Consider the following 20,210-nt stretch of genomic DNA (forward strand, 5'->3'; position numbering starts at 1 on the left):
CTTAACTGGAGGAGTGAGGCAGCTCCCAAATGCTGGAGACATAAAAATGAGGTGGCTGAACACTGAAAGGGAAAAAAAAAAAACCAACCCTCTCAATTTAACATGTACAAGAAAAAATTAATCAAATTAGGACCAGTGCTACTGATGAGCTCAAACTCCAACTGTGCAAAGGGTCAGGTAAGATCTTTTGAAAAGGGCTTCAGTACTACGAACATGACAGCAGCTCGGCTTTCCAACCACAGCACTATCTACCTGCCGCGCTCATTGCATCACAACAAACACAGGGTGTGAACCGCTGGCCTGAATTGAAAACGATCGGTCAGATTTATTTATTCCTACTAAAACAAAACCTGTTAAACAGTACGTAACTCTGTGTCTCTACAAACTCACAGCTATCCGCCAAACAATAAAAATTCAAAACTACAAAAGATGAGTTGTATTCAGTAAATATAAATGGGAAATTTAGGCTTTGTGTAGAATGTTTATCAGACTATTTACAGTGCAACACAGATCATTTGAGTTCAGATCTCGCCAGCTTCTCTCTCTTCTGATCTCTTGGAACGAGATTTGCCATTTGTGCTCTCGTGCCGCCTCTCAGAAGAGCTCTTCTCTTTTCTCTCTCTGTCTCGGGACTTCTCTCTTGAAGATCGATCTCTAGAAGATCTGAAGTACAAAGTAAACCATTGCTATAAGCTCCACAGCTGAAAGAATTTGAATAAAACATGCATAAAACAGCAAAATCTTTCCTAACAGGGCTATGACATAAGTTGCTTACAAAAATGTGCCCAGGTACTGTAATGTCAGGGGTAGTGTTGCCCAAAATAGAACCCCAGTCCCTCTGCACACCTGAGTATTTCACATATAGCTCGCAGTGCCGAGTGCGTAGCACAGCCTCTGTCAGTCTCTCCTTACAGTAAGCCTTTCACAGCTGCTGCCACAGGGTCACTCTGAGGTGTTCCCTGTGTGCCTTGCTAGTTTACTAGGCTGTACTAAAGCACCAGCAATTTCTTCCTCATCTGTCATTCAGCACTGTTTGTGTCTTTTATAGTGGTTTTTTTTTTTGGTTATGCTTTAAGCTAGCGGCCTTCTGCTCGACTGCTTTAAATACCAGCTGTATTCTTTGGATTCAAAGGCTTGCTCAGGCCCAGGCTTTTGTCACTCTGCATCTGACAAGCAGTCATCCCAAGCATCCTGAGTTCCATGTCAGGATGATACTGATTTTTAATTTGGAACACACAACAGGCAAATCTTTTCACAGCCTGCTCAAACGATAGCTACAGATTTTCAGCAGTGCTTCATTGTGTCAGCCCACACAGAATTAACCAGAGGCTTTCATACAAGAAACAATCTTAAAAGGCTCTTATCCTGTATGATTCATGCCAACTGTTAGAAATCTGCTTATCAACTAGGTGCTGGCCCTTAATTCTCCCTAGCAGCCTATACGCCTGTGGAACCAGGCAGAGGCAGCCAGCAGATTGTACTCTAGGACTCAGTACACAGGTCCTTCTTTGCAGTCACAAGACGACGACCTGACAGGTATCTTATAGGTTCCAGCTTTCCTTCATGTTGATTTTAAGGTCTGGAACTCTTGCACAATTACATTAAAACCTTACAGCCCTCTGTATCTTGAGCCACTTCATTTTCATTACTTTAAATTGCGTCATTTAACTGGAAGACAAGAGACAACATGAGTCTGTTTGATTAAATTAACTCTCCTGTCCCCACAACAGGACATGTTGTCCATAGTTCTCTTACCCTCAGACCTCCAGATCCCGTGACAGGCTACTTCTTTCTAGAAGCAAGACTTCAGACCAACAGAAGCAGAATGTAGATTTTGTTAACTCTGAGTGAAAACAGAAGCTATACTCTTTTCAGGGAATAGCACTTTCCTGTTTGTTCACTTTGCTTTGTTTTCTTAAACTGACACTGGTCTCTCCCCAGCTCAGTAATTTTGTGGAAGTATGTCAGCTAGCCAATCCTCCTACAATCTCGATGGGCTGATTGAATGTGTTCAAGGTTTTCGAAGTAATCCCTTACCTGCTCTTTAGTAATAGTTATTACAGGGTCTTCCTCACTTCCTAATTGTCCAAACTTCTTTTCTTTATTTTTCATGTTCAAGACAGATTTAAAAAAGGACTTTAGTATCTCAGCCATCGGAGAATCAACAGTATTTACACACACACACACACCACACACATTAACAGACTTTTTTTTCATACCATTATTCCCCTCCCCTTCATTGGGTATTTTTAAAATGTGTTCTTTTACCCCTTAGCTAAAGTGACACAAGACACACAACAGTAGGTTTGTTTCTCGAAGTGTACTTAAATGGCACTGCCTGATCAGATGAGACACTCCTTAAGCACTCCCCTATTAACTAAGGGCATTAAAATAAAGGCTAGATTCTAACTTCAGCAAGCACCTGGGGGTATACTTGCTCCTGGGTTTGGAAGGGCTGTAAGGAAACACGTGGTTTCATTCCAGTTTTGCTAATACTCCTACGTACACATGCCTGCTTCAGCCTTCCTCCAGCACAGGGGGTGTGCTGCTGAGTTTCAGAAGAGACTTAAAGCCCTTTCTCAGACTACAGGGTTTCTCCTCAGTCACAGAATGGTATACTCCTCCTTCCAGCTGTTTTTCTCCCTCACCCAGTGGAGATTTTCAAAAAAATCTCTCAACTAGCCTTTTCGTTACCCTAATACAAGACCTCCCCCAGTTCCCAAATCATACTCTTCCCTTCCCCATGCCAGCACTGAGAGCAAGAAGCTGGGAAGCAGAAGGTAAACACAAATGTAATGTCAAAACTGCCTCTGCTACTTGGGTTTTACATGCCTGGGGAGGCTGAGTGAGCACCAGCATGACTCTGAGCTGCTGCTGCTTATGCAAGAAACCCAGCAATTTCTCAAGGCTCAGCACCGCAGTTCAGGGAATGACAGTTTTATCTCTTAGACTCTGCTCTCAAGCTGGGACCTTGCTGCACAGGCACTGTGCCCATGTGAGGCCATCTACAGACTGCCACTGGGAAATACTGCTTTGGCCCAGGAGCAGGTACAGGACACTTGCAGCTTCTAACTTGAGAAACCAGTCAAACTCAGCTCACTCTAAGGATCAGAGGAGGCTCTCTGTGATGCCAGGAACTCCCCTTTGCAGAGAAGCACTTGTGTGAGGAATACATACTTGTGTTTTGAACTCCTGTCTCTGGACCCCCGCCGGTGACCTCGGCTGTGGCTGCGGGAACGGCTCCGGTGGCGCCTGTGCCGGTCTCGGGACCTGGAGCGAGACTTCCGCCGTTCACGGGAAGCTGACCTCGAGCGCCTCCGCCTCCTATCCCGAGACCGTGATCTGAAGAGGACACAGACTGCCTCAGACTCCAGAGATGGGCCACTACATCCCATCCGTACACCCGCGCCCATCAGACAGAGCGACACCTACCCCGAGCATCAGCCCTCACCCCCTCAGCCACACCCCACCAACGCAGAAGGCAAATCACCCCCAGGGTGACCATACTCCTTCCTTCCTGGGCTCAGGCGACCAACAGAACGCCAAAGGGTAAATTCAAGTTGATGGGGAGCTTATGAAAATCACTTGCACCACTAACATAAGCATGCGGTGATGCCTAGAGCACAGCCTACCAACTGTAATATTTTGCCTCACTTTACTGAGGAAGGAGAAGGGAAGGCAAAATAAACCTCACGTGAAATTACTGTAACCTGTATGGCAGCCTGCCAGGAGGAGTCCCCCTTGTGAAAGTACTGCCCTTTCAAAACAGATTTGTTTCCATCTGCTCTAAAATCAAAATAAAGGATGCCAATGTATATGGGAAACAGGAGAGAAGATGACCTCCAGGTACATGATCACTTATGGGATGCTGCCATACCATTACGACAAGCTCTTCACAGAGATGTTGGGGCTTTCATCTTGATTTTTTTTTCTTTTTTTACATCTGAAGTGTTATTATATAATAGATACATTTCAGATACAAAAGCTATCAAAGGGTATTAGACATTTTTTGAAAAAGGTATTGAGTATGTTCTCAGACTGGTATTCTGGAGCACACAGCACCGTCTGTCCCGACTGCGCTAGCCAGCAGATGCTTTCTAGTCCAACGGGTGACATTGGGTTGCCCAACACTGCAGCAGTGCCCAAGCAGTAGCTCCTATTTCTTCCAGGGAGCATAACAAAATGACTGTGGCACAGAATGAACTCCATTTATGAGACCCATGAAAAAACACAGTAACTAGATAAAACACAAATAGGTTTTTGGGAGAGCTGCACTCACCTTCGACGATCTCTATTTCTTGATCCAGACCTAGAAAGGAGAGGAGAGTTAAGTGAGAGAAGGTACGGTATAGTCAGTGGGTTTGTTCCCCATAAACCCATCCACCCTGGTAGCTTTCCACAGGAGCAACAATAATATGACAATTAATATGTCATTTAAAAAAGCTTGCCATACAAGCCAGAAAATATTTTAATTAGCTTCAATTGGGGGCGGAGGGGCATCACAGTATTGTCTAAAACGGAAGAACATTGCAGAAACACTAGTTTCTACAGGGTTTGTTTGTAGTTTCCCAACTCCGTGCAGAGCTTACTGTCAGAACAGAGAAGATCTACAATCCAATCCCAGTCTCCATTCATACACCACTACGATGCACCTTTCCAACTTCTAATTTGCTGTGTGTATTCAGCACACGCTTTTTACCCTCTGCAGTCTAACATCACTGAGATGAACATTTTCATGTAAAAGTGCCACTCGCCAGTCAAAGGCGGGCCAGACACTTAATATTCTGATTTTGGTTCCTTTGAGGTAGTTGAGGTTTGAGTAAAGGAAAAGCACAGTGTTTTCTTACTCATCGTGAATATTTAACAAACATTAGATGGAAATTTGCAATTTTTTTCTGTTTCGGAAAGATGAGCTGGAAAAAAAAAAGAGGAAACAAACACGGGAAGAATTATTACTGAAAAGTAACAGAGATACTGAAAATGCTTCATCCCATATTATAAAGCATCTTCAGAAGGGTCATGCAGGTCTCATTCTGTCTGCTTCAGAGTTCCTTCACGAAGCTCTCAGCTTAACTGTAAGCATTAGCTTCTGACAGTCTGTAAATAACATTACAGTTCTTTCAACTCCTGAAGCACCCTTACTCAGCACCACTCAAAGAGCCACTACGCCCGAAGGACAATGCCTTTCCTTTTTCTCCACGGCCACATTCGAGGCCAGCCTACCTCCAAACTTCACACAGACTGAACAGCCTCTTTCTGCTTTACTTGAAAAGCAGCCAGCCTCTGTTTAGTGACTTAGACTTGAGCTCTTAATAGCTCCCACTGCATACAGACTCACAGGGGATGCTCCAGCTACACAGCCACAGAGCTGTTTGGCAGCATACAGGAGATGCAGCTGAAAGTTACACACAGATAAAGTTAAAAAAAGAGAAAGAGGGAGAAGCATCTACTTTATTAATATATTTTAAAACCGTATCTGGATAAGACAATATTAAGAGAATCAATGTGCCCTGACTTTCCTTCACAACGAATAGGATTGCTCAATCATGGTAGAAAGAAAAAACAGAAGTTTAGAAAGGACTTCAGGTAAAAGGAGTGTAAACCAGGTAGAGCTGCACTTGGGAGTCAGGTGAATAAACCTTGCACTGAGGCCACGCATGACAAGACCAGATGAAGGCAAAGCTGATAAACCAGGAGAGCAAGGCAATAGCCACACACCTACTTTCTCACGCAACAGAACCTGACAGAGCCGCAGGACCTACTGGAGAGGCCTGGCAGGCAATTGTATTTTTTGATTGTTGTCGTTACTCCAAGTTCATAATGTTCTTTTCCTCCTGATCACTTTATTCTGAATCACTGGGGCACACGTCCACACAAAGCTATTCCACATCCCCTGCAAAGCCTGGTTGCCCTTCTGTGGCTATGATCTGAGCAAGAGCACACACCAACTCCTGATGATCACTCCATAACGCTAAGCTTTGGAAATTCAGGATGCATCCAAAAAACCTGCACTTTCCGCACTAGCCTGAATCAGTACACGTCAGGACACAGCAGACAAATGCTGCCCAGCCAAGTCAAAAGCTGTGCTTTATTACTTTTTCTGTCCTGCACCACAGAGGCTATGCGCTGAGTTTCATAATCTGTGTTTTGCCTAACTTACTAAAAAGGAAATCCATTCAGCAACTCCACAGTCTTGTTTGCTGGTGTACTCGGCAAGCAAACAGTGATGTCTGCACTTCCAAACATGCCAGCTCTCCAGAGAATTTCAGTCTTCAGGGATCACTGGGTAGCCAGCAGTCACCAGCAACACCAAACACAGGACAGAGGACTCCTCTGCATTCACCACTAGGGGCAACAAAACTGTTCACTCATTCCTACGTGGAAAACAGTTTATTTGACAAATTAATAAAGTCTGTAAGAGTTAAGAGTTCTTCAAACCCATCCACAGCCTTCCATAATGTGTCACAGTGCCTATAAGCCACCAAAGTGCCTATAAGCCACCAAAGACTTCTCAAAGTCAAGTGGCATTCTTCCTCTTGCTGAATAACCCCCCTGAAGACGCTGCACATGAAGACACGACAATAGAAGTCATGCAGGAAACATGTTTTCTGTGGTTCCTTACGTATCAAGTTCTGCTTAAGACAGGTAGTCTCTTAAATTGCTAGAAGTCACTGATCCGTTTTTGTCAGAAAAACACCCCTGTAAGCATGGCATTGCACAGCACCCAGAAGAGCAGGTACTTAGAAATCAAGAAATCTGAGCTCTAGTCCCAGTTGACATTAAGCGTCCGCTGGGAAAACTATTTTCCTTCTTTGTGTCAAGTTCCCATTTTAGAGAGGAAAACAATTTGACCTCCCCTATACGTCACTCCTGGCTCCATCAAAACATGCTTTTTTGGCATCTGAACAGAGGAGTACAGAGGTGCCTCCACACAGAGCAAGGGGAAAGGCTGGCCACAGACTTTAACTGCTGCAAAATATGCAACCAGCAAGAAATCAGATGCCAGGCCAACTCATCACAATTCTTAAAACTGTTATATTTATAGCATGAAATATTCAAAAACCCCTTATCGGATGCATCCATACAAGAGCTACCTGTGCTGTGAACACAAGAGGCTCCTTAACTCCCAGGAACTGAGATTTTGGGAATATACATAAAATACACACATGCCACAGAAAGAAAGCGGCAGAGATGGGGGTCTGGGGAGATGCAGACCAAGTCAGAGATCCAGAGTGCTCTTCCTGAAGGCAACTGTTGGGTTGAACAAATTTCATGCAGAAACAAACTCCAGGAATACAAGAGACTATGGAGACAGACACAATAAGTCCAGGTTAGAGTGGTCCTACTGTGAGCCAGAACAAGCCTACCACGAAGCAGCTGCATGGGAAGATGCTTCTTGTCTCACTTCCATCTTTGTCTCCAGAATACCAGCATACATCAGTCCCATTCATCTAACTCTTGGGTTCAGCGGCCAGCTCCACATTCTGTAGCTCCCAGGTATAACTGCACTACTGACAACCTTGCACAGAGGCCAGAAAGCTGAGAGGCTCATCACAAAGTGCTGCAGTTCAGCAGAAAGCTGCAACATGAACTGGCACTTCCTGTGACACCAGGTAATCCGCAGTGAGAGAACCCATATAAAATACTCTAATCAGGGAATGCATGACAATCTGGTGCTTACGATGCACCACAATCGCCAAGCCCCAGACCACAGAAAACCAAGGTCCTTCAGTTCTGGTACTTGTTTGCTAGCATTTCCAGAAATGTATATCCAGAGGCCAGCACCACCTGAGAGCATACTGTGGTTATGTATCTCATGTGCATCTCATGTGCCTCAGAGACGGACACCTGAAACACACTCCTCAGTTGACACTGAGGGTCAAAAAGAACTCTCCACATGCATCTGAAAAAAAAACCACCTTGCTGCAAGAAGTACAAGACTGTGAGGAGAAACATGAGGTAACTGGCAAAAAGCTGTGACAAGAACAGCGCTCCTACTCAGCCACTTCCTCTGCACGACCATCACCAATAAATAACTGCTCTCTTCATGCCAGGCTGTTTACACACACGGAAGAATTAGTTCTTCCAGTTCAGCTGGCAAGAGGCAGAAGAACTTGTCATGAGAATACCAACATGGTAGCCACTCCCAGGCTCCAGGATTACACGTGCATGAGCAGAAGGTGACACATACGGCCACAACCGCCACAAACAGCCACTCCTTGAAATCCTCTGAGCAGGACAGCCCAGGGATGTCCTGGAAAGCATTCTCCAAAGCTGTGCCAAAAGTACCTCACTGTTACTGTAGAAAAGTTTCTGAGTAAGTCAGGCAGCCTGCCATCTGGCTCATGGATACTAGCTCCACTCTGCTGTCATCTCCTAGCCTAGGAGTGAGAAGGACTATCCAGAGAACTTTGTATGACGAGAGCCATTTGAGCAGACCTAGCACTCATTCTAAGTTTTCCCATTTGGATGCACTAGATGAGGTCACTTCATCCAGCCTCCCAGCGACAGGGACTAGACCAAGGTAAGCCTGAAGACTGCATGCCTTCTGAGCTTTGATCTTTCAGATACACAGTGGAGGTTAAAATAATACACAATCACTTCAATGTGGGGATTCTGTGCATTTGTTTTCATTTCAAACTGAATGCCAAGGTGCTCACACAGCATCCAGAGCATGTACAACAGTTGATCAAGCAGCACACGCTGCTTTCCTGCAATATTCAGAAACAAGAAATAAGCTTATTTCAATAACTGTTTTATGAAGCTGGCTTTGACTTTCACCTACCGTCTGCCCATTCTCTCCTCTCGTTCTCTCTCTTCTCTCCGTCTCAAACGATCCTGGTTTCTCTTCTCTTGCTTTTCTGCCACTGTTTTCTAGAAAAAAAGTTTACACCATATTTCAGCCATACGGTAACAGGGTAGGGATCTGCAGGGAGACTACTCATGTAGTGAGACAGGGAACTGTTTCTCTGTATTTTATGTGCTAGTCCAGATCTCCATAAAGGTTCTCATTTTCCTTACAGCTGCACTAACCCGCATCAGCACAAGAAATGCCACTCGCAAAGCTGCTGTGCTTGTGCTCTAAGTGACGAGCCCATAGGCTTTGAGGCAAGGGTCTGTCTCACCACAATTATACATAACAGAAGAGAGCAATGCCCTGTTCTCGTGCCATGATCAATCAAGGCACTGACCTCACTATTCTGCCAAATGAGTACGGCACAGGAATCACAGCTCTTACTCCAGCAGGCTAAAGGTTCCTGCTTGCGAGCAAGGCTAGTACCACATGGTCATTACAAGCCATTCCAGAAAGCTTCTAATCAGCACTTCAGCTACCGCAGACCTCCTTCCTTAACAGCACTATATGGAACTCCAGTTAATGTATTTCATTAAGAGGTCTCAAAGTCCTCTTTGATAGTCAGAAAACTTGGTGACAAATTTCAGCCAAACTAATGAGGAAGACCATTAGTACAGCCACGTGTAGTTAAGGAAGAAATTACAGCAGTGGTCTAGTTTGACTAATTCTAAGGGTACGACATTAGTTACACACAACAGAACGCACGATGAGGCTAGGCAAACCTCCATTTGAAGTTCCCAGGATTCAGAAATCAAATTTCTGGGCTTATACAAGCACTCTGAAAAGAATTCTGTATGAACTTAATGTAGATGTTGAATATCCTCAGAACTGCAAGAAGGTTTAAAACAGACAGGATTACCCGCAGCTGATCCAACTTCTCACGAATCTGAATGAAACCCAAGTGTAATTTGCCTCCAAAGTGGTCAGCAAGACGCCGGTCATTGTCATGGAGACCAAGATAAGCTGAACAGACTTCACACACACGCAGCTTCTGCTGTTGGAAGCTGGATGCAGGCATTGAATTTCGGTATTCTTCCTGAAGGAAGGCAAAAAAACAGGCAAACGTCAAGGAGCCCTTACACAACCTCAACCCTCCAGGGTAACCCCTGCAAAAAAACAGCACTGCTGCTTTCAAGGATCATAAAAGCACCCTCAATATAAAGGGGGTGCCATACAAAACACTTTGCGAGCGCAGCTAACCTGCTGGTCTATCCCTGCAAGTAACTACCGACCAAATCTTTCAGAGGAAGAACTCCAACCCCCACCCAACCCCCCAATCATCTCTCTTCACCAGATAAAAGTTTCTAAAGAGCTTTTGTTTGTCTATCACACTACACCGCCAGCTACTTGCCAGCACATTGCTCAAACTGAAAGAGGAGGTGCTGGCAAAATAGGAGAAGAGGTAGGAACTGCCCAGCTGTTTGTCATGCAGCCTAGCTCAACCAGCTATTACAATTCCCAGAACACCACCATACCTCTGCCTCTTTCTTTTTTGCTCGGACTTTTTCCACTTCCATCAGGATCTTTTGAGACTCATCAACATTTCCTTCAGCTCCCAGCTGTTCAGCTTTAGCTAGGAGTTTTCCAATGTCTTCATTCAGTTCGTGTACTTTCTCTGCCTAAAGAAAATAAGGATTTTTTTTTTTTTTTTGGACAAGACAAAAACCTTGCCAAAGATTGCAGGACAACTTTTCCTTTTTCTTTAAAAGAGAACACCTGTTTAACATAAATAAGCCATTGCTGGAAGATCATCATCAATCTCCAAAAGTCAAAGGAACCCCAACAAAAAGATGTTGGTAGGCTAAGTACAGGCAACACAGTTCTAGACAGGTAGTAAAGGAAGTAACCATAGGTGGACAGGACATAATCAGTTCTGCTGCCAACAGTGGCACAATCCTGACTTAATGGACAGGAGAGAATCCACAAAACCAGCTTTGGAAATGTGTTTTGTACTGGCCCAGTAAAAGAAGTTCCCAATCAGGAAATTACACAAGCATTTGCTACATGAAAAAACAACAAATCATGGGATAGATTTACTATTCTAAGCTGTTACACGAACACTGAATAGGGGACAGGAAACCTATATACTTTATAGACATGCTAAAGCAACATCTATCTTTTAGAGTTCATATTTTACCCTACTACAGCCCTCTGAACCAGACACAAGAACAGCCAGAGCAGCATTTGAGGGTGATGGCTGGAATCCACCAAGTCTTTGTGGAGCACAGCTTCCCAGTATCAATGGTGTCAGGAGACAGCAGAGCACCAGCCTTTGCACAGCCTTTCAGAACAAAGGTTTAATGAGAGGACGATACCTTTGCAGACACTTCAGCACTGATCTCTTCCTGTGTCTCAGCCAGGCGTTTCTTAGCCAGTTCTGTTCTCCTATCACACTCTGCAATGAAGGATTCCAGGTGATCCATAGCCTGCACGTTCAGAAAGAGAATTGTGAACCAAGATGCTCTCCATTTGTCAGACCTAGATTTGATAGCCAACAGCTAGCTGGTGCAATCTCCATACAGTGCACAAACAACTTCAAGAACAGATGCCTTGAGAAAAAAATACATAAAGCTTTGCAGAAAGTCAAAGGAAAAAAAAAAACCCTGCCCTAATGTCTGTCATCTGTCTGGAACCTGACACGGTTCCTTTACTCTGACATGTAACAGAATTCACAAATAGCTGCTGCTTTGTACTGCACCTTCCATTACATGAACAACAGGTGCAAAGATAAAAAGCACTGCATGCAATCGGAAGATGACTGTTCTTCCACTTGACTCGTACCGTCAGAGAAAGCTAAATCCGGCCAGAAGTGAAATCACAGAGCAGAAGGCTTTTACCATTAATTCTTCTTCTGGGACAGGCCATTAGGTTACAGTGACCTGGTACAGAGCAGTAGGTGTGGGACGCGAGGAATACCATAAGAGCCTCCCAGCTAGCTGGACTAATGGGGTTGCAAGGCTCATAATTACATTTAGAATTTAAAGTCAGCATCAAGCTGACATTTGGGAAGGGGCTGCACATTCTTGCCGGACAATTTGTCAAATAATAGGGGTAGCTGAAATACCCACTGAGTTCTATTGTTCAACCAAATAACTTCAAAAACCATCCTCCATACTTACATCCAGCTCAAAAAACAGGTCTCTCTCTTTACTTGCAATCTCATAGTCAGCCCTCAATGCCAAGTCATGGATCTTTGTACACTCTCCCAGGTCCATTCGCTGTTGAAAAGAAAAAGGAAAAGCAATGTGAGAACCCCCCCATTATGGCAACAAGCAGCAAATGCTTAACTCTTGACAGGTGCACAATATCAAAATAAAGTCCCTTTAGGAAGAAGAGCTTCCTCTTAAACTGTCATAACAGAACCAGCCAGAAAAACCACATGCTTGCTAGAACCACTCTTCTAGGAGTTCCTAGGACAACATTAAAGCACCCCAAATATTTTAAGTCCAGTCCTACTCCTGCTGTAGGTCACAGCAGTCTTACAAATTGCTGGGAGGGAGCTGGGAGGGCACAGCATGCTGCAGCAGGAACTTCTTCAGCAGGCACCAACTCCAACCATCTTGTGCTTTGGAGCTACAGAACAGCAAAACACAAAGCTTTGGGCCCTAAGTTCAAAGCTCACATCTGCATCAGAAAGAACATCAGTAACGTAATGAAACATACCAAGGCACAGAACACAGACGGAATGCTCTGTCAAGAACAAACGCTCTAGGAGGAAATTCTTCACGCAGAGGGCGGTGGGGCACTGGCACAGGTTGCCCAGCGAGGTTGTGGATGCCCCATCCCCGGAGGTGCTCAAGACCAGGTTGGACGAGGCCCTGGGCAACCTGATTTAGCAGCTGGAAGCCCTGCCTATGGCAGGGGGTTGGAACTGGATGAGCTTTAAGGTCCCTTCCAACCCGAGCCATCCTGTGATTCTATGATTCTAAGAACAAAGGGACTTAAGGTAAAAAGTGGAACGGCCACTAGAAAAGCAGAACTCCATGCTCAGCTACAGCAGACTCGTAATTCTACAGCTAACCCTTCCCACACGCAGCTGCAACTTTAAAACCCACCAGCTCAACAAAGCTAATTCCTACGCATAAGGCATGGGAATTAAGGAGCATCTCCTTTCCCAGAAAGCCCTGACTTGAACACTGCTCTTCACCTCTACTGCAGTTAATGCTCTTTAAAATTGTTGGGTTTCCCCAATCTGGTAGCTAACAGCCAAATAACTGAATTTAATTATGCATTCAGAACATGGAAATTGCATTTCTGTTATCAGTATGTAACAGAGAACATTCATCTTATTCTTAAAACAGAAAAAAAATGACATTTCTGAAAGCCAAAATAATGAAAGGCCTAAGCGTGAGCCACAGCGCGCTGTACAAATGGCAGGGCACAGGTCACCTCACGAAGGAACACCCTGACCAGTCACATCCTTTTCTCTCCCAGTCACCACCAGTCCCAAGGAGCCCAAACCTAAACACGGCAACACTGAAGTCAGAATTGCAGAAAAAGCTAAATACGGCTGAACTGGGACCAATGCAGAATCCCAGCAAAACACCACAAACTAAAGCAGGGGGTGCCAGGGGTATGTACGTGGAGCAATGCATTCAACCAGCAGCAGTGGAAGCGTTGAGAATTAAACAAGGTAACCAAAGCAAGCTCCTCCAGGTAATGGTTGGGGTTTCAGCAGTCACCTGTGCTAATAACTTTTTTAAAACAAAGAAAAATTCAAAATGACTTGCCACTATTTAGTCTTCCTCGCTTTGCTCAGATTTACCAGAAACAGGAGACTACAGATAGCAGGCTACAGACACTTTATCCAGGAAGAGCCTTGTTGAGCTTTCTAACAGTGGAAACATAATGCTTACAGAAAACAATTGTTCTGGTACTTTCAGAGCTTAAAGATTTTCATCTTCAGGCAAGCCTTTTCAAAGAATGCTGAAGAGCTACTGTAATTTTGCCACAAAATCTTCCCACAACATTAGAGCATGACATGACTTAAATCTTTTAGTTGTATGGTCATTCTACTGAAATCCCTTTCCAATACAGGGAGAAAGAGCAATCCTCCTTGGGATTGTCACAGATCACAAGTATTCTTATCTGAATTCTTGCAAGCTGAGCCACAGCCCCATTTCAGAGGAGGAGCTCCAACCCACAGCTTCAGAAGAGCCAACGACGTGTCCTTTATTCCTCTCACTCTGTTAAAAGGCAACAAATCTCTCAAACTCACCCTCTAGGGGAGAATTCACTGGCTTCACCGGCATACGAACTTCAGGTCTTCCTCCAGATCCTTTGAGATATCTAGGTACACGGAGATTCTCACGTGCATTGCTCACTTCAGGTAAAATCACCTGACCTTCTGTTTCAAAGAATCCCCTTGTCTCATCAGGGAGGCCTGTCACCAAACGCTCATCCTTTCCAGCAGCGTTCACGACTTGCTCCAACCAACACCCATGGCTGGTTGGTGATACAGGTTCTTGAGACAGTAAAGCCTGAGTAAAGACCTAACTCCCCAAACACACACCGACCTAATAAGTTTAGGTGTCACTGACCATCAGTCCTGCTCATGTTCGCTGCACAACCCACGTACGTCCTGAGGCATCTCTTATGAGCATCACTAGTGAACTGTTAACTCACCAGGGTCTGTTTCCATAAGGAATGTTCTTCAAAACTAGTCACAGGTCTGGAGTTTTGCCCAATTGTGAAAAGGAAAGCACAGACCCCATGAAACAACTCTGCAACCTACAGGTTTCATCTCTCTCATCTCCCCCTGAGGGACACGGAACTTCCCTGAATGCAATTTCCAAGTAATGTTCTCCCTGGACAGCTTTCAGACTCATCTGTCCACTCATCAGTGGAATGAGAAACTCGGGATTACCAGATGATACCATCCCCATATGTGCTGTGGTACTTTCACTGACAGATTAGGGATCTTATGGCCAGGCACGCCTGCCCACCTAAACTAAGCAAACATCAACGTGCCTCCTGCAGCTTTCGGCACAGCCCAGAGCCTTACTTAAAGCCTGGACTCCTTCTCCTACTCTGCACCTGAAGGTCAGTGAGAGGTCCTTCATCACATTTCACTGAGCATTGCTACTGACCGGATTCAGTTCCCTGCTCAACTCCAACCAGCTTCCCATCCTTGGAAGTATCTGTACCTGAACAATGCAGCAGGAACAATGCCTTTGGGGAAAAGATGCATCACAACCGTTACCAGAAGGCTCGGAGCATCTGTTGGAAGTTTCCAAAAAGATACGAGGTCCTGACGTTTGCATTAACACACACCCAGAGAGAGATGCTACTCCATGCAGTTAATGCTGATCCACCCACACATCTCTTCCATTAACGGAGCACCGTAAGATGCTCGTAAACCTGAGTGGGTTCATGAGGAAAGCCTGCACAGCTGTGTTATGCTTCATTCTGTGCTGGTAGCGCTGACAGCTGAAATGTCGATCCCATTCCAGACATCACATGTTCTTTCAACAGTGACCTGTGGCACCAGTACGTTTTCTTGCCCCCAAGAACCTGCTGTCAGCAGTGCAGAGAGCTCCACAGCCACTCCAAGGCCACCACAAGATCATCTGAGTGATCCACAAGACCACTTACACAGAAGCAGTCTTCCTTCTTGCTCCTGGGTGAGATTTCTGATTGTTCCACAGCAAGAGTAAGGAGACAACTCACTGCACACATGTAACAACAGAAGCAAAAGGCTTTTTGATGTGCTGCTATACCCAGGAGATTCACGACGCACCTGAACACCTTACACCTCCTCTGTGCTTTGAAATTGGCTCCAACAGTCGTGAGCATCATCACTTCATTTGACCCCTCCGGCTCACCACCTACCTTCTTCCTGGAAGCACGTCACAAGAGGTGCAAGGCAGCATCTTCAAAAAGCTGTTGAAAAAATACATCCTAACCCACCGTGACTTGCACAAAGGATGGAAATGGGCAGAAGGTGATTTAAGCAGCTCTACAATTCCGAAGCAAAGTGAGGTGATATGGAGGCTGATGGAGCTGGAAAACACATCTGAGCTTCAAATTTCTGCCCTGCGTCCCTTACAATGGTTCAAAACCACAAAAAATTTGTATTCAGCTCTTCCATTCCAGGCTTACTTTGCAGCAGCAGCCACTTAAAAGCTGAAGTTTGCGTGCTCAGAGCCAGGGCAGCCGTTGCTTAAGCTCTTTCTGCTAGCACTACCGTAGTTTTGCCACCACAGTGTTACAATCCGAGGCAGAACTACCTGCCAGCCCTTCCCTTTGTTGGTAACCCGCTGTGTCAAACCCAGCTCTCCAAGTAACAGAGGAAAGGGCTATAAATATTGACCGCATTTAAAAAAAAATGTGTAAGTGGATGGACAACATGAAATGCCAGAGTAGTTAGTGCCAAACAGCGAGGATAAAGATGGATTTCCAATATGCATATTCACCTCCATCCTGCAATCACGTAATACAGCAGTTACAGAACACACGCACTGTTTTCTTCTGAAAGTCAGGCTGCATCTTCCGTCTGGCACCTAACTGGACGCTTACTCCACAAGATCCCTCTGTTACCACATCACCTTTTGCTCACACAGAGAGCATTTGAGCTGAATCTTTGAAAATTTGTCAGCTGCATCCCCAGAGGGCAACAGCTAAGGAAGCTGTCTCAACTGTTTTAAACCAGTCAGGCGGAGTGACACACCGCTCACACCAACCAAGTCTAAAGACCAAGCTGGCCTGAGCTGTAACCTGCCATTAGCATGACAACTCGTAATGATGAAAAAAGCTGAAGTTCCATCCAGGAAACATCATGTGGTTTAAAAGAGGAGACTGAAAAGCTCCAGGATTGAGGACTATTGCAGCTCGTGAGAAAAATCCGGCTAACCTGAAGCGGCAACGGTGAACTACAGCACCCAGGACAATGCGCTGGCGCAATCAGGCTATGATCCTGTGCCCTCCCCAGGAGTTTTATGCCCTAACTATCACAAGCTGTTAAAACAGAAGTAACCTTGCAACTTCACGTGAGATTGCAAGAGAAAAAGCATTTCAAGCAAATTCTGAGAACTCCTGACTTCAGTGGCTCCAAATACAGGTCACAGAAACTGAAAATAAAATCGCGACTGTTCCTAGGGCAAGGGAAGCCTGGTGTTTCCTGGGCTGCATCTCCTAGAAGCTACCTATGATGGCACAGAGGAGCCCAGAAGAATTGTACCAACCTCTGCCTTACCAGAATTCCTTATTACAGAGAAGATACTTACTGTTCCTGCCAGGATATCGTGAGGACAGCAATCCAGAAGGTGGCTCTTGCAGACACGATCGTCTGTAAACTTCACCCTTTGTCTGGTTTCATCTCCTGAAATTCATTTGTGGTTTTAAATAAGGAGACATTAGAATACTGATAAGGTAACAAAGACCTTGGTATGATCATTTCACCTCAATATGCAGATTAAAACAGTTGGTGTTCCTGCTCCCCCAAATTACTTGAAAACGCTTATAGGGTAGCAGGATATTCTGGAAAACTTATTAATTGGCAAAAAATAATATTTTAGCGTTTATTCATCCAGTACACCGTGTTAAACACAGTGTTGGCGAGCCAAGTAACGTCCAAAGCCTGTCATCCGTATAAAGAGACAGCACAGCCAGAAGAGAAAAAAGGAGACAGACAGTCTGGCTCATAGCCAACGCTTTCCTTTTTTTCACCACCCCCCGCTTTTTTTTTTTTTTTTACTGTGATGAAGGGGCAGGAGATACTGAAACCCATGCTATCAGAGGGTCACAAATCATGAAACAGGGCTGTGCTGGACAGTTGGTATAGGCAACTGCTATTTGCTAATCTGATAATTAAGACAGCAGTCCATTTGGTCTCAAAACCAAGTATGCAGTGTGTTTTCCAAGGCCGTGCAAAGATGAATCTTGCGGGTCTTGGCCTGGAACGTGAAACCTACTTCCCACCCGCCTCCCGCCCTCCGAAGACATTTTACACTCAGGAGCCACTTAAACAAGACAATATCAGAAAAGCAAAAAAGAAAAAAGAAAAAGGAAACAAAGTTAGTCAATACACACTGCGAGCTCCAACATATACTATACCCATCTGCATTCTTCAAGACCTCAGCTGCAGAATTTTATGCCCACTGTTGAAAAGTTTTAAAGGAAAAGCTTTCTTGCCCACACCTGCAGTAAGGAAGTCAGGGGAACGATACATAAAAGTAAAGGCAAAGTGGTAATGGTATGTGACAATTTTAAAGCTCAGCTGTGTATATGACACAGGTATGTGTAACACTACCGTATGAATATAGTTTAGGATTTGCAAGCATCCAGGAATAATGTTGTGTCTACTCAAAATGGTTTTGTTTTTTTTTTTTTTTTCTTTCTAAGCTACACTTTTAAAGTTACTTGTGAAAAAAAGCAAACACTTTTTCTTTGTTATAACAGCTTTAAAAATTGGTTGTGACTCACGGCTCGATGAACATGAGGCTTTTCTGCAACTCCCTTGCAGATTGATGTAGGCAGGCAAAGATACACTGAACCTTTATAAATAAAATAGAGGGGCCACAATTGTTCAGTTTGTATGAAATAAAAGTATGGGAAGCAATTCAACAGCAACTCAACACACAGAGAGAGAAGGAGCACTCATTCACTTAGGAAGCCAAGTGCAAAGTACCTCACAGCCCTGCTAACGTGCCCAACGAGTTTACGCGTTCGGCAGGCGAGGAGACACCGGCTGCGGCCGGGCCGCGTTTCGAACAGGCCGCAGCGCTCTCGGACCGGCGCCGCGGGGCCGGCTCCTCCGGGCGCACCTACCTACCGCCTCCGGGCGGCCCGCCGCGCCCCGCCACGGCGCTCCCCGCGCGAGGCCGCGAGCGCGAAGCCCCCGGCGGGCGGCAGCGGGGCGCGGGGCCGGCCCCCGCCGGGCCCTCTCCCCAGGGGCAGGCCCCGAGGCGCGGCCCGGGCCCGCTCCGCCCCGCTCCGGGCTCGGGCCCGGGCTCGGCCGAGGCGCGGACGAGCGCCGCGGGCCCGCAGCGGGGGCAGCGCCGGGCCGGGCCGCGGCGTCTCCTGCAGGCCCCGCCCGCCCCCACTCACCGTCCCGGGCCGTGCCCATCAGCTGGTCCAGCAGGGCCCGCATCTGCGCCTGGGCCGACATGGCGGCGGGGCCGGGCCGGGCCGCGGGGCGCGGCGGGCGGGCGGCTCCGGCCTGGGCGGCGGCGGCGGCTCCGGCCTGGGCTCCGGCCTCGGAGGCGGACGAGCGACGGCAGCAGGCGCTGGGCGGAAGCGGCCCCTCCCGGCGCCGCGCGGCCTGACGGGACTTGTAGTCCGCAGGGGCGGGGACGGCACCCGCGGCCGGGCCGGGCCGGGCCGGGCCAAGCCCTGCTGGGCCGGGCCAAGCCCTGCTGGGCCGTATGAGCCGCGTCAGGCCCTGCCGAGCCGTGCCGAGCCGCGTCAGGCCCTGCCGAGCCGCAGCAGGCCGGGCCGCGCCATGCTGAGCCATGCCAAGCCCTGCCAGGCCAGGCCATGACAAACCATTCTGGGATGTGCCATGCCGAACTGTTCAGGCTATCCCATACCAAACTGCTCCAGGCCGTGCCATACGGAACTGTTACAGGCTGTCCCATACCAGACTGCTCCAGGCTATCCCATACCAAAATGTTACAGGTTATCCGATACCAAACTGTTCCAGGCCGTGCCATACCAAACTGTTACAGGCCGTGCCATACAGAACTGTTACAGGCTATCCCATACCAAACTGCTCAGGTTATCCCATACCACACTGTTCCAGGCTATCCTATACTAAACCATCCTGGGCTGTGCCAAGCTGTGCCAGCCCGCGCCAGGCGGGCAGCGGTGGCAGCGGGTGACGTCAGGCAGCAGATCGAAGGTGCCCGGGGCTTATCAGCTCCCGCTGGCCCTGTTTGCCCAGCGGTGCCCGGGTGGAATGGCTGCTGGGCCCCCCGGGGCTGCCAGCCTGAGCGTTTGGAGAGGGGACAGAAGCGCTGCGGGGCCCGGCTGGTGACGGTGGCAGTGCCACAGCTCAGTCCCTGCAAGGTGCCCCAGGGCTGTCGGCCCCAGGGAAGGGGCACCAGGGGCTGCAGACAGTGGGGGACCGGTGGGTGACAGCCGTGCCCAGGGTGGCACTGTCCTCAGCGGCGGTGCTGTGCCGTGCAAGGGGCTGGGGGACCCGTCTCAGTGCTGGGGGACAGCTCAGCCCCAGGGGACAGGGACAGTTCTGTGGGAGCAGACTGGGAGCCACCATCAGCCCCAGGAACAGAGGGCAGGACAGTTCTGGAGGAGGGGCTTTTCTGTCCCCAAAGCCAAAGTGCATCCGCAACCCCGCTGAGATCCCCCAGCAAGGGCTGCAGCAGGGTGCTGGGGGGCTGGGCTCTGTGTCAGGCTG

General features: G+C 47.0%; 1 protein-coding gene across 3 annotated transcripts; it reads right to left on the minus strand.

The window, feature by feature from the left end:
• Nucleotides 1-300: 300 nt before the first annotated feature.
• LUC7L (LUC7 like) lies at nucleotides 301-19,075 on the minus strand. Of its 3 annotated transcripts, XM_066977513.1 has the most exons (12): nucleotides 18,902-19,073; nucleotides 18,278-18,348; nucleotides 17,080-17,174; nucleotides 11,974-12,072; nucleotides 11,170-11,280; nucleotides 10,330-10,473; nucleotides 9,714-9,890; nucleotides 8,786-8,874; nucleotides 4,280-4,309; nucleotides 3,178-3,342; nucleotides 2,038-2,099; nucleotides 301-663 (listed from the first exon to the last, which is right to left on the minus strand). In XM_066977513.1, the coding sequence occupies exons 4-11, from the start codon at nucleotides 12,067-12,069 to the stop codon at nucleotides 2,072-2,074; spliced, it is 840 nt and encodes a 279-aa protein (XP_066833614.1). In that variant the 5' UTR covers nucleotides 12,070-12,072; nucleotides 17,080-17,174; nucleotides 18,278-18,348; nucleotides 18,902-19,073; the 3' UTR covers nucleotides 301-663; nucleotides 2,038-2,071. The 3 variants fall into 3 exon arrangements, with proteins under 3 accessions (XP_066833614.1, XP_066833613.1, XP_066833615.1); XM_066977512.1 differs by lacking the exon at nucleotides 2,038-2,099; XM_066977514.1 differs by lacking the exons at nucleotides 2,038-2,099; nucleotides 18,278-18,348 and having other exon boundaries at nucleotides 18,902-19,075.
• Between the last annotated feature and the right edge of the window lie 1,135 nt (nucleotides 19,076-20,210).

The sequence above is a fragment of the Anser cygnoides genome, chromosome 15 (genome assembly GCF_040182565.1).
Source record: "Anser cygnoides isolate HZ-2024a breed goose chromosome 15, Taihu_goose_T2T_genome, whole genome shotgun sequence".
NCBI classification, from domain to species: domain Eukaryota; kingdom Metazoa; phylum Chordata; class Aves; order Anseriformes; family Anatidae; genus Anser; species Anser cygnoides.

Bases quoted from the DNA above. Each gene is read 5' to 3' on its own strand.
- LUC7L (XM_066977514.1), bottom strand. From the start codon at position 18,962: ATGTCGGCCCAGGCGCAGATGCGGGCCCTGCTGGACCAGCTGATGGGC. The intron at 12,073-17,079 runs GTAAGTATCTTC...TCTTTTCAACAG, and splicing joins ACGATATCCTGGCAGGAACA to CGAATGGACCTGGGAGAGTG. The intron at 664-3,177 runs GTATGTATTCCT...TTTGTACTTCAG, and splicing joins GACAGGAGTTCAAAACACAA to ATCTTCTAGAGATCGATCTT.